This window comes from Echinops telfairi, unplaced genomic scaffold, assembly GCF_000313985.2.
Source record: "Echinops telfairi isolate 266 unplaced genomic scaffold, ASM31398v2 ScPeMD7_7;HRSCAF=31, whole genome shotgun sequence".
NCBI lineage: Eukaryota > Metazoa > Chordata > Mammalia > Afrosoricida > Tenrecidae > Echinops > Echinops telfairi.
Window position 1 is genome coordinate 24,698,291 of NW_022103904.1, and position 12,097 is coordinate 24,710,387.

Genomic DNA, 12,097 nt, shown 5'->3' on the forward strand with positions numbered 1-12,097 from the left:
TGATCAGGGCAGTGAATGTACAAGTGTGCTTTACACAATTGATGTATGCATGGATTGTGATAAGTTGTATGAGCCCCCAATAAAATGATTTAAAAAAAATAGTCAACATTCAAATATTTCAGGAGACAGCATATGATCAATAATTGATGATATGGAAGAAGTTCAAGCTGCACTGAAGGCACTGGGGAAAAGCAAGCTTTCAGGAACTGACAGAATACAAATTAGATGTCTCCCCCGAAATGGATGTAATACTGGCAGTACTTACTCATCTATGCCAAGGAATTTGGAAGACAGCTACCTGGCCTATTGCTTCAAGCTTTGTTCCCATCCCAAAGAAAAGGGGTACAGCAGAGTGCAAAAATTACTGAATGTTATCATTAACGTCACATGCAACTAAAACATTGTAGAAGATAAATTAAAAGTGGTTGCAGCAGTACATTGCTGAGGTCAGATGGATCTTGGCTGAAAGTGGAGATTACCAGAAGGACGTCTACCTATGTTTCACTGACTATGCAATGGTTTTGTGGATCACAGCAAGCTATGGATAACACTGAGAAGAATGGGAATTCCAGAACCCTTTTTTGTGTTCATGCAAAGGGAGTCCTTCAAAGGGAACATGGTTTAAAACCAGGAAGCATTTACAATGGGTCAGTACTGTAGCCTTTCAGCTTACTTATTCAATCTGCATTCTGAGACATCATCGGAGAGACTGAAGAACGTGAATCCAGAGGAGAAGACGACTCTCAACAACCTTTGATACGCAGATGACGTAACTTGCTGGGTGAAAGTGAAGAGGACTTGAGGCACTTACGGATGGACATCAATGGTGATAGCCTTTCAGGTGCTTCTTTCTAGGCTGCCGTAGTCTGGAAGCTCTACTGAAACCTCCCCAACAAGGGTAATTCTGCTGGTATTTGAAATACCAGTCTCATAGCTTCCAGCAGCACCGTGACATGCAAGCCACCACAGCCACCAGCAAGCTCACTGCTGTTGAGTTGATTCCAAACCTTAATGAACCTATAAGGCACAGTAGAACTTCTCCTTAGGACTTTTGAGGCTTTACTGGAGCAGACAACTGCGTCCTTTCCTGAGGTTCATAGCCTAGTGCTGAACCCCCGGCACCACCAAACCTACCACATAATGTAACCCAAACCCACTGCCATTGAGTCGATCCCGACTCATAGTGAATATCATAGACTCAGTGCCATCGAGTCCACGCTGAATCAGAGTGACCCGCTCCTAGTGACTACCCCTGTGAGTTTCTGAGACTGTCAGTCTTTCTCCTGAGTAGCTGGTGGGAGTTTTGAACTGTCGACCTGTGGGGATCGCAGCCTAACGTGTATCCACTACACCATGTTGAAAATGCAGGTTTTAGAGTCAGATAACCTGAGTTGTTCTCTCTAGATGCTGCTGCTACTTTCCAGCGGGGATACCTTGAACAAGTTTCTTTAACCTTCTGAACCTCTGTTTCTTCTTCTTTATGATGAAGATGAATAGGTCATACTCAGTAGGCACGTGAGGTTTAGGTGAGCTAATACAGGGCAAGTGCTTATTAAGTGCTCAAATAATAGTAATTGCTATTAATATTAACTTTAAAGATGCTTTCACCAACTAAGTTAGGGTTTATTCTTAAGCTAATGGATCATTAGCAAATTCCTTAGTCTATTGTATATAGCAATTATACTTCTATTATTAGTGACGATTATAACTTACTACCTAGATCTCTTTTATTTTAAAAGGACCTGTGCCCCGCAAGTCTGTCCTTTAGGAAAATGATTGACAAGCGGTAAAGACATGAAAACGAAAAATAGCTAAGCAATGTGCAATTAATTGACTGAAGTTCATACCAAAGAGAGCAAGACCTTTTTTCTTTGTTTCCAGTTACAAGGAATGTTCTGCATTGACTGTTGAGTGTCAGCATAGCCATAGTAACTAATATGAATAATATGTTTACTCTTTTAGAGCGCCTCCTTAGATGGTTATTCAAAAATCTAAGCCTTACTTATTAGATGCTCAACCACGAGGAAGTATCTGATGAGGAAGTAGCCTGCGTGTGAGTGTGAGTCAAAAAGTATTACTGCAAAATCACAAAGCCCTTTATTAAATAAAAATAGCACACTGCGAAGCTATTGTCTCTTGAGCCCTCCGCCATCTAGCTCTCTATACTTCTGGGGATATTATTCCCGCCTCTCCAACCCTTCCCGGAAGAACCGGCGCTCTTCTATGTACTCCACCTCCACGTGGCAGTTTGGGCATCCTGAGGGACTCAGATGGGGTTGAGTTTGGGGAAGCAAGTGCAGAAGGGCAAGGTCAGGGTTGTGGAATGTAGAGGGTGAGGCTTCCCAACAAAAGTCTCAGGGGACAGCCCTTGTCACCTCAAAGACTGCGTAAGTGCTCGTCATGGCAGAAAACAATTACCAAGCACATTCTTTCCTGGCCTGTTTTCCACTCACCAATGTAGTGTTTTACTTTTCTTAAAACGTCTTTTATAATAAGCGTCCATGATCATCCTAGATCCTTTGAAAAAAAATCTATCGATTGCCCTTAGAGATAAAAAAAAAAAAGTCGCTATGACCTTCTGAACTGACCTCTTTCCCTTGAATGGATTGGGCCGGAAGATCCCCTCAGACCACTACTGTGATTGGACTTCGCTCTCCGAGGCACGTTGGCAAATGCAAGACCCATCCCTGATGCTTATTCATCCCTTAGAGTCACCTTGCTTAGTTTTGATCTGGCTGCAATGACCAATAGAAAGATGGTTTCTTTGAGCTAGCTGGTCTTCGTGCAACACGTGTTGATAAAGACCCTGGTTTGTTTAAAGGCGCCCTGATGAGACTGAGACATATGTGTTAGTGGGAGAGCTTGTCTGCAGCCACACGCTGGTCACAGAGACGTGTGTGGACGCGCTGTTGTCAGAAATAAAACCATGCATCTCTCCTCTTTCCCTGGCGGCCTTCTTCCCTGGACTCTCCAGGCTCTATCACCTCTCCATCCCACGTTGCTGTAGGCCAAGGAGCAGTGATAGCAAACTCCCGGTTTCTCTCACCCCAACCATGCCTTTACAATTAATCTTTTTTTAAACTAACCCCCACACACAAATTACCCTGATGAGTGAACCTTCTCCTCCCTGTTAGGAAGCAGCAGGCTCTGGTGCTTGTGGGGACCTTCAGTGGATGTTGAGCTGGACACTGGGGTTCAGGTGCTTAAAAAAGAGCACGTGTGGTGTAGGTAACAATTAGGGAGCTCTGATGCCTGACAGCTTGGGGGAATAAATAGCAGCCTTTGAAATTGTTCTGTGCTTAGTAGAGGACTTCTCCCACTGATCGCTTAGAAGATCGTATTTGAGACTGGCCGTCTGTTGTTGAGCGTCTTGTCACGGTTATGTGTCTGACTTAGCCTGGGATGTACCAGAAGAGGAAGAACTCAGGATCAAACATCGCTGCGTGCAGGATGCAGGCTTTAAGGACTAGCTTTGCCAACTGGAAACGTGTTAGGGAGATGTGTTGGTGTCTGCTCCGTGTTTGTGTCATGCCTCTGTGTTGCACTGTTTTCCTGCAGGTGATCATAAACAGCACAATCACCCCGAATATGACGTTCACCAAAACATCACAGAAGTTTGGGCAGTGGGCAGACAGCAGAGCCAACACGGTGTTTGGTCTGGGATTCTCCTCTGAGCAGCAGCTGACAAAGGTAACTTGGTGCTCCCCCCATCCCCACCCGGGAGAACAGCACCCGCAGAGGGTGCAGCCCTGTCCCCTCGCTGCCGGGCCAGGGCTGGGGTCGAGCTGTGGGGTGAGCAGGCTTCCTTCTGGCTGTAGCCCGTCTCGGCCAGTCACCAGCGGGGGTGATGCTTGAGCGGCAGCTCTTGCAGAGAGGCTGAGGGGGCTTTCAGCGTGGAGTCCTCAGAGCCTTAACACTGACACAGTGGGGTCAGGGTCGGGGTGGGGGGGTTGTTTTTCTCTTAGGAAGTGCATAGCTTTGATTCGATTCTCAGCGTGGGCCCGGCTATGCTTGTGGATGGCTAGAAAGGGATGGGGAGCAGGTCATGGGTGCTCACAGCCATGGAGAACCCCCAAACTGAGGGAGTAAGCTGATCCCCTCAGGGAGACCTCACCCAGCGGACGGGTTTGAAAAGCAGAACGCTGGCTTGGAGATGAGAGCCTTCTGACTCAGGTGGTAGGAGAACCCCTGTAGTGTGAAGACTGTTTGGGTTGTCAGTAAGACTAACTGTCTTATGAAACATAGGAATGAATTGGAAGCATTTCAAAGTGTCTCAAGGAATCCAGTGGCGAATCGGACATCCAGGCCTGGGGGCGGGCCGGAACCACATGGCCCCAGAAACGTTGGCTGCTGCAGCGGCTCATCTCTAGACCAGGGCCATGGATGTCTGGCCGGCGGGCTCGTGCTAGCCGAGCCCCTCCGTGACGGGATTATCTTGGGCACGGAGGGTACAGTCATGGGGGTTGTTCCTAGGTGGTTTCACAAATCCGATATTTTTCAGGAATTGAATATGAGGGGATCAGCCCAGTACAGACGGGCTGCCTGGATTCCTGTGTCTACCAAGGGCAGTTGTCAAAGAAGAGCAAGATGAGTCAGGAATCCACTCTTGGAGGGATCCACTCATTGACATCTCTTGCTTGCCCCGAGTATATACATGTGTGTACATACACACACACACACACACACACACACACACACACCTCTAAGGAGGAGACCCGGCTCACAGATCCAGTCATCTGACACACAACTGCCCTAATTAAGGACACTGCACAGATTACCCATCCTCCGTGTCTCTTGGCGTTTCCAAGTAAGAGCTTGCTCCTTAAGCAGCCTGAGAAACCCAACCCAGGCTGGTGGTAGTCTCAGCCTCATCTCTCATACCATTTCCTAGGTATGGAAACCTGGTGGGAGGAAGAAGGGGCTTCCCTTCAAGAATTAGTCTTGGAAACCCACTGGGGCAGTTCTGCCCTGTCCTACAGGGTCCCTGTGAGTCAGCATCGACTCGCTGGCAGTGAGTTTGGGTTTTTGGTTTGGAGCATTTGTCACAAGTCCAGGACAGCACAGGCGTGCATCTGCATTGTCGGGGGATCGATAACTAAGAACAAAGAAATCCCCAGCTCACACCAAGCGATGGCCTTTCCTTTCGGTGCCAAGGATGCCTTTGATGAAGATTATTGTCATAACTTTTGGAAATACAGACAATAACCTTTGCTGGCAATTGAGTGAGTGAGGAAACCTGGTGGTGCATTGGGTTAAGCATTGGACTGCAACCACAACCTCCGTGGTTCAGAGCTGCCAGGCATCCCACGAGAGACGTTTGAGGCTGTCTGCTCCCATAAAGAATTACATTCTCTGAAACCCCTATGGAGCAGTCTGCTCCGTCCTATAGAGCTGCTCGGGTCAGAATCAACTCTACCGCAGTGAGCGTGATTGGGATTTAACGCCTCCAGGTCTCCAACGTTCAGCAGCACGGAGCAAGAAGCAAAACTCTTGAGGGTCAATCATGATATATCGTTCTGGGAGATGTCACCTCCAGCCCTGATCTCCCAGTTTGCAGACCGACAGACTGACTATGAGACAGGAAGTGCCGTTCCACAGCTTTGGAAGACACGATGTCCCAGCAGACAGCAGGCCCGAGTTCTGTAAGAGCCTGCTGCTTCTGACTGATGGGCTATACTGACAGACTCCGATCTGAGACTATACTGACCTGAGATGCCAATGAGGATTCGATCCTGGCTCTGGGCCCCTTGCAGGGGCCGTGCTGTGTGGTAGAAGTAAATTTATGGATGGTGGGGCCAGGAGAAGTGCAATAGACGGAGACGATAGAAAGATTCACAGTCAGTGTCTGTCCTCAAAACCCCACTCACTGCCAGTGAGTTGATTCTCATCAAAAGGGACTCCTACAGGACAGAGCAGAGCTGTCCCTGTGGGTTTCCGAGACCGCTGCGACTTTGTACGGAGTAGAAAGGCTTGTCTCTCCCCCATGGAGCGGCTGGCCCAACTCATAACCACTGCGCCACCACGTCTCTTCGTGTCTGTCCTAGGGAGGAAAAAACACTTTTGTTTTTTCTGCAAGAAGGTACCCAGTGTCATCGGCTTTCCACCAAGGACCTGGCTGGTCACTTAGAGTCATAATGGAGTATTGGGTGCCCAGGGTGGGACCCTCTTGTTGCCGTTAGGTGCTCGGCAGGAGCAGGAGTGGGGGTGGCTGTGGAGAGGAGGAATGTGTGTTTTGAAGCCTGCGTGCTGCCTCTCCCCTTCCGACGATGCCTCCTGTGTTAATGAGCCTTTTGAGCAAACACTGGTCTGCTTGGAGGAGGAGGATGGCTGGTCTCCGGGTCACAGCCCTTCTGTCCACGTGGTTTTAGGGTTATTCTTTTTGCTGCATCCACATGGCATGCTCTGGTGCTGGCTCTCTTTGGGCCCACGGATGCGGTCATTGTTCAAATCCACTTACCACCAGCCCTCCGAGTGGCTTCCTCCTAGGGCCTCCACCGTTAGCCACTGTCGATCCGACTGCGCACACTGCAGGGTGAGATGGCTCACCCCCAGGATCTTTCTTCTCCGTTATCCTCTAGACAAAAGGAGTGGTTAGCATGAGCAAGCTTGGGAAAGTGTGGTGGGGGCGGGGCAGGGGGGCTGGACATGGTCAGCCGTGCCAGGCTCTGGGAAAGTAAGAGGTCTTAGGTCAGGCCAGGTGTCACCTCATAACCTGTGAAACATTTTAAGTAAGGTGACCAGACATCCCGCTTTTGGCGGGACAGTCCCGATTTTTAACAGTTTTTCCCTGCATCTCACAGTGTTTTAAAAAAGTCCCGATTTTTGGAAAGAATGTGCCACAAGCTAGGGTATACAGTTTTCGGCTGCCATGTGGCTATTTCGCCAGGATATGAGTTTTATCAATGGTGTCCCGCTTTACCAGTGTTAAAATCTGGTCACCTTAATTTTAAGCCATGATGGAAAGTGACCAGATTTACCTTTCCACTTGATTTTTCTGGTAGCAAGAAAGATGGTATATTTGACTCAATCCAGGCTAGAGATGGTGAGGGCTGGAGGAAGAGTTGGAGCGCTTTTAAAATACATCTACCGGCAGAGCTCAGTGAGGGGTGTGGGAAGCAGGAGCCTCCAGGGCGATGGTGGGTGATGGTTGGGGCCACTTTCAAAAATGGGGAAGAGGAATGGGTGGGGTGAGCTTAGAGCATGGACATGAAGTAGAGGGAAGTATGCTGGTGATTTTTGGAAAGAATGGGGATAAATGGAACCTCAGGCCTTTTCCCTCCTGCAGAAGTACCTGCTGGGGGCGTGGGGGAGGTGGTAGTCGGGAGACTCCCTCCCCCTGCCAAGTGGCTCTTCCTTCAATCCCCTCATCTCCGCACTCAGAGCACTGGAGCCCTCAGACCCCTGGGAAGGAAGAGATGGAGATGCGAGGCAGGATCCCCCACTCAGGTCCTGAGCGCCTGAGCCTGCTACAGCCGGCACAGTTTGAGAGACTCTCACAACTGCCCGAGACAAGGGGTTCCGTCTCTGGAGGTCTCGAGTAAGTACGGAAGAGGAAGGAAAACTTTCCATGAAAAGCATCAAACACAGAAACAAAAGCAAGGAACGTTCAAGTTCAGTTCTGCCTGAGAATGGCCGAGACCTTGAGGCGGACCTGCTTCCGAGCACGGCCCTTCTGCTTTTTCCAGGCAGAAGAAAACGTCCTCTCATTAAAAGAGGAGTGTCCTGTCGCCCTGAGTCACTTGGTGCTGAAGCGCCCGTCCGAACGTCAGTCCTGTGCCTGTAACCTGCCTTTTGTCACAGAGACTTCTCAAACAAGCCCTCAGATGTCTCCTTTGTTCGAAATGTTTCCAGTCAACTTTTTCTCTTCTTTTTGAAGGGAGCAATTAACCACACTGTGATAAATTACCGTCAAGTGAGGCTGGCAGTCTGGACAAGTGGCAATTAGCTGGCAGAGAGGAACTTGGGCTCGAGGGTTCCCCAGGAGTGTTCTGAGGGAGCAGCTGCCGCTAAATGTTCCTGGAGGCCCAGAGCAGCCACCCACAGACTGGTGAGGGGAACTGGTAATCAAACGCTCTAGCTAGGCTAGAAAGGGGCGCACTCTTGTGGACACTTTTCATTGGAGAACTCTTTATACCGCACTTCTCTTTTGGCCGCAGCCCCCCCAGAAAGAAAATACATCCCTTGGGCTAGCTGCTCCCTTTGTAAGGACCACTTCACACCACAGCTCCTTGGCTAGACTTTGGGAAAGCAGCAGAAACTGTGCATCCCCAGAAGTGAACCAGGGCTGATCTGTGCACACAGGAGGCAGGAGATCTGCCTCGGCCTCCTGGAGACGCTGGAGGAGAAGCATGCGTGTTCTGGCGAGAGGAAGCACTCAGGACAGACAAAAGAGGGAGCCCCAAGTATAAGAAGGGGCCAGTTGTTAGCATTTAGCTCTTCTCTGGCATTGCAGAACTAAAATCCCTGGAGCTGTCACTACTTTAAGTTTGGCTGCGTCTGATTCCTCACTCGCTGGAGGAAGCATTCTGCCGTGAAGAGAGAGCCATTCAGGATGGCCTTCCTGGCAGGAAACTCCATGATTCCTTGGCAGGGAGACGTCCAAATCCTGACCCAAATGCTTTCAACCCAGCTCACTTATTTCTGCAGTAGTTCGCAGCCACCCTTTCTGTTTGCTTCATTAGCTTACTGTAGTGGGAGAATGTTGTTCTGGCTCCTGCTGTAAATACTTTTTTCAAAGTGGGGGATATTAATTAGTCATAAGCATGTTTTAGTCAGATTGCTCTGGCTACAATGTACTGGAAACTTACCTGTGGAATTGAAGCAAACGGGTGTCGTCCATGCTGGAGGGAAGTCCTGAGGAGGGTCTTGCTGGCTGTGGGACAGCGGCTCCACGATACGAGGGCTGAGGGGTCTTGAGGGAGTTTTATTACCTTCTTTCTTTCACGGTCCTTGCACTCATGGCATTCAGATGGCCTCCCCCGCTCCATCTCCAGTCTTGGCAAGAGCGAGGAGGCAGGCAGGAGATGACACCACACGGCTCCGTCTGAAGAGTCCCCTGGCTGCCATCCACCTGGGCTCATGGTCAACCCAGCCCCTTCAGGTCGCCCTCTCCATCCCCACTGACAGGGACAGGACCAGGACGGGGGCGTCTGCGCTGTCTGCTAAGGGGATGGACAAAGGACTCAGAACTGGCTGGTCAGACACCTTCACCTTGAGGCCAGGCCCCAGTAACATGCGGGACTGTCCTCCGAGAGAAATCTGAGCCAGGCCGACCCAGGCAGCGGCCCAGAGGAAACTGAGAGGGAGGAGGCAGGAGACCCAAGGGTGGTCTGAGTCACTCCGGGGAACCCCTGCCCACCCCCTTTGGAAATGCATTGTCTAGGGCCTAGACGATGCCCTCCTCTCCACTCACAGGCAGTCCGGCTGCGCACCTGGACGGAGTTTGTCTGTCTGTGCTTAGGTGCCCTTCTCAGCTCCAGAGAGGGACCCGCTCCATCTCTTCTGAAGTGACTCTACGCTTTAATCAACTTGTGGCTTACTCTGTGTGTGTATGTGTGTGTGAACGAGGCTTATCTCTGGACCCTAACAAACCACACGGGTTCAGAGCTTGCTAGTCCCCCAGTGGACGACAGCCTGGAAACGGAACTTCACACCCACCACAAAGAAAAGAAAATACAGCTTGGAAGTAAGTTGCGGGGTCACCTTGATCAGCGAGCCCCTGCCACCGAGGCATGGGCTATGGCCTGCCTCAGACAGACAGGGGGTTTGGTTAGACTAGGGAAAAAGAAGAAACATTTTAAATAACCAATGAATAGCATTTGCCACAGCCATCGGGTCGATGCCTCCTAATAGCAACCCTGTAGGATAGAGTATAGTGGTTATTCATCAGGCTCCTAACTGCAAGATCCACAGTTTGAAACCACCAGCTGCTCCTCGGGAGAAGGACGAGGCTGTCCACGCCCGTAAAGAGTTACAGTCTCTGAAACTGGCAAGGGCCGTTCTCCCCGCCCCCTGGGGGGGGGTGCTATGAGGCCCCACTGACTCGATGACAGGGAGTTGGATTTTCTGGTTTGGCGCATTCGTCACAAGTTGATGACAACACACGTCTACATCTGCGTTTTGGGGAATCAAGGACTAAGACCAAAGAAATCCCCAGCTAAAACCAAGCGGTAGTGTCAATTCTGTGATAATGCCTTGCTTAAGATTATGACCGTCTCTTCCACCAGAGGCCTCCACACCAGTGCCACTGCCGCCGCCAAGTCTCTAGGAACCCTGAGAAGTTCCAACACATCGCGAGTCCTCAACACTAACACCGACGGGCGCGGAAAGTAGCCTTTGCCATCTCTCCCAGGAAGGGTGGGGGGCGCAGACGTGCTCCTGTGGTGTTGAGGAAAGCAGACACCGACCTCACTGAGAGAGCAGGAGAGTCACCGAAGAAGAGGTGATCACCATCCTGCGGAATTCATGGCAGCACAAGATTCCAGGCTGGTTCTTGAACAGACAGAAAGATGTGAGGGACGGCAAATACAGCCGGGTCCTGGACAACAGTCTGGACAACAGGCGGTCTGGAGCGGCTGAAAAAGATACGGACCCACAGAGGGCCGCGCCACTTCTGGGGCCTTCGAGTTCAAGGCCAGCACACCAAGACCACTGGCTGCCGTGTCCAAACTGTTGGTGTCTCCAAGAAGAAATAAAGACTGTCCACCTTGTCTATTAATGAATAGTTTATACACACACACACACAGATTATTACCATAACTTTAGAGCTACAGAAAATAACTCTACTAAATACAGTGTTAGAAAATTAGGCAATATACAAGGGAGTTTCAACAAGTTCACAGAAAAATTCCCTATCTTTTAATCCCATATTCTCCAAGTACATTCTGAAGTCCTCCTCGTGTTTCAGAAACCTTTGTGCTTGAATATTCTTTGATCCCTGAGATTCCCTTGAGAGGTTTATTCTAGGGAAATAAGTGTAACTGAATACAGGCTTCCCCCGCCGTCTCGAACTTACGAAACCTCCGGTACACTGAAATAGTTGAAAGGGAAGAAGCAATTATCATGAACTTATATGAGACAATTTTTAGTATCCTCAGAACCCACCAAATAACACACCAGCCCTAAAATAACCCCAGCAGATAGTGCTCACAGCCACAGTTCAAAGCCATGGCCATTTGATGCAGCGGGAAGCTCCTGGAAAGTAACTTCATTGATACAACACTTGCGGCTCCAGGAGCATGCTGTCTCATTCACGGCAGCCAAACCCAAGCCCATTGCCACCTAGGCAATTCCGACTCATGGTGAGTCTATAAGACAGGGTGGAACTCTTCCACAGGGTTTCCGAGACTGTAAATCTTTATGAGGGCAGATTGCGTCACCTTTCTCCCATGGAGGGACTGGTGGATTTGAACCACTGACCTTGTGATTAGTAGCTCAACACTTAACCTACAGTGAGCACCACCAGGGCTGCTACTTTAAATGGTTCACAAGGAAACAAATGCTGAGTGCTAGTTTTGCTTTTTGCCTTTTTCATAAAGGTAGAAACCCCTCTTTGGGTTTCTTTGAATTATCCAAAACAGGTACTAATGTAAGTCTTTCATAGACGCACAGTGGTGCAAAGCAGACTTCCAAGAAGTGAGGATACCTGTACATAGATTTACCTACAGGGATTTTCCTTGCTGCAAAAACAGAAACCAGCTAAACACCCAAAATAGAGACCATGTTAAAGAAACTCCAGTATATCCTTCAGGGTAATATTGTACAGCAATTAAAATAACAACAAAGCCCACATGGAAGAAGCTCACCAGCCTGTGTGATCATGAGGTGTCGGCGGGAACAAGTATCAGTTCAAAAACAAGCAATCAAATTGACATGACAGGAGCTCAGACAAAGTGGAGACCCAACGATGTTTGGACAGCCCCTCACAGACGGGCCGCACAGAAGGGAGGCTATATCCAGGCTGTAGCACAACACTGGGGAAACGCATCACTATCCTCTAGTTCTTCAATATTTCCTCCCCCCACTGTTTTTTTAAAACATTTTACTAGGGGCTCATACAACTGTTATCGCAATCCATACACACATCAATTGTGTAAAG

At 49.4% G+C, this 12,097-nt stretch overlaps 1 protein-coding gene across 1 annotated transcript in view; it reads left to right on the forward strand.

Annotated features, from left to right (window-relative positions):
* The window catches only part of HOMER2 (homer scaffold protein 2), a 133,911-nt gene that overhangs the window by 97,321 nt on the left and 24,493 nt on the right, over positions 1–12,097 (forward strand). The window contains exon 5 of the mRNA XM_030884476.2: positions 3,559–3,690. Within this exon, the coding sequence (XP_030740336.2) occupies positions 3,559–3,690 (132 nt within the window). The remainder of the gene's footprint in view (positions 1–3,558; positions 3,691–12,097) is intronic.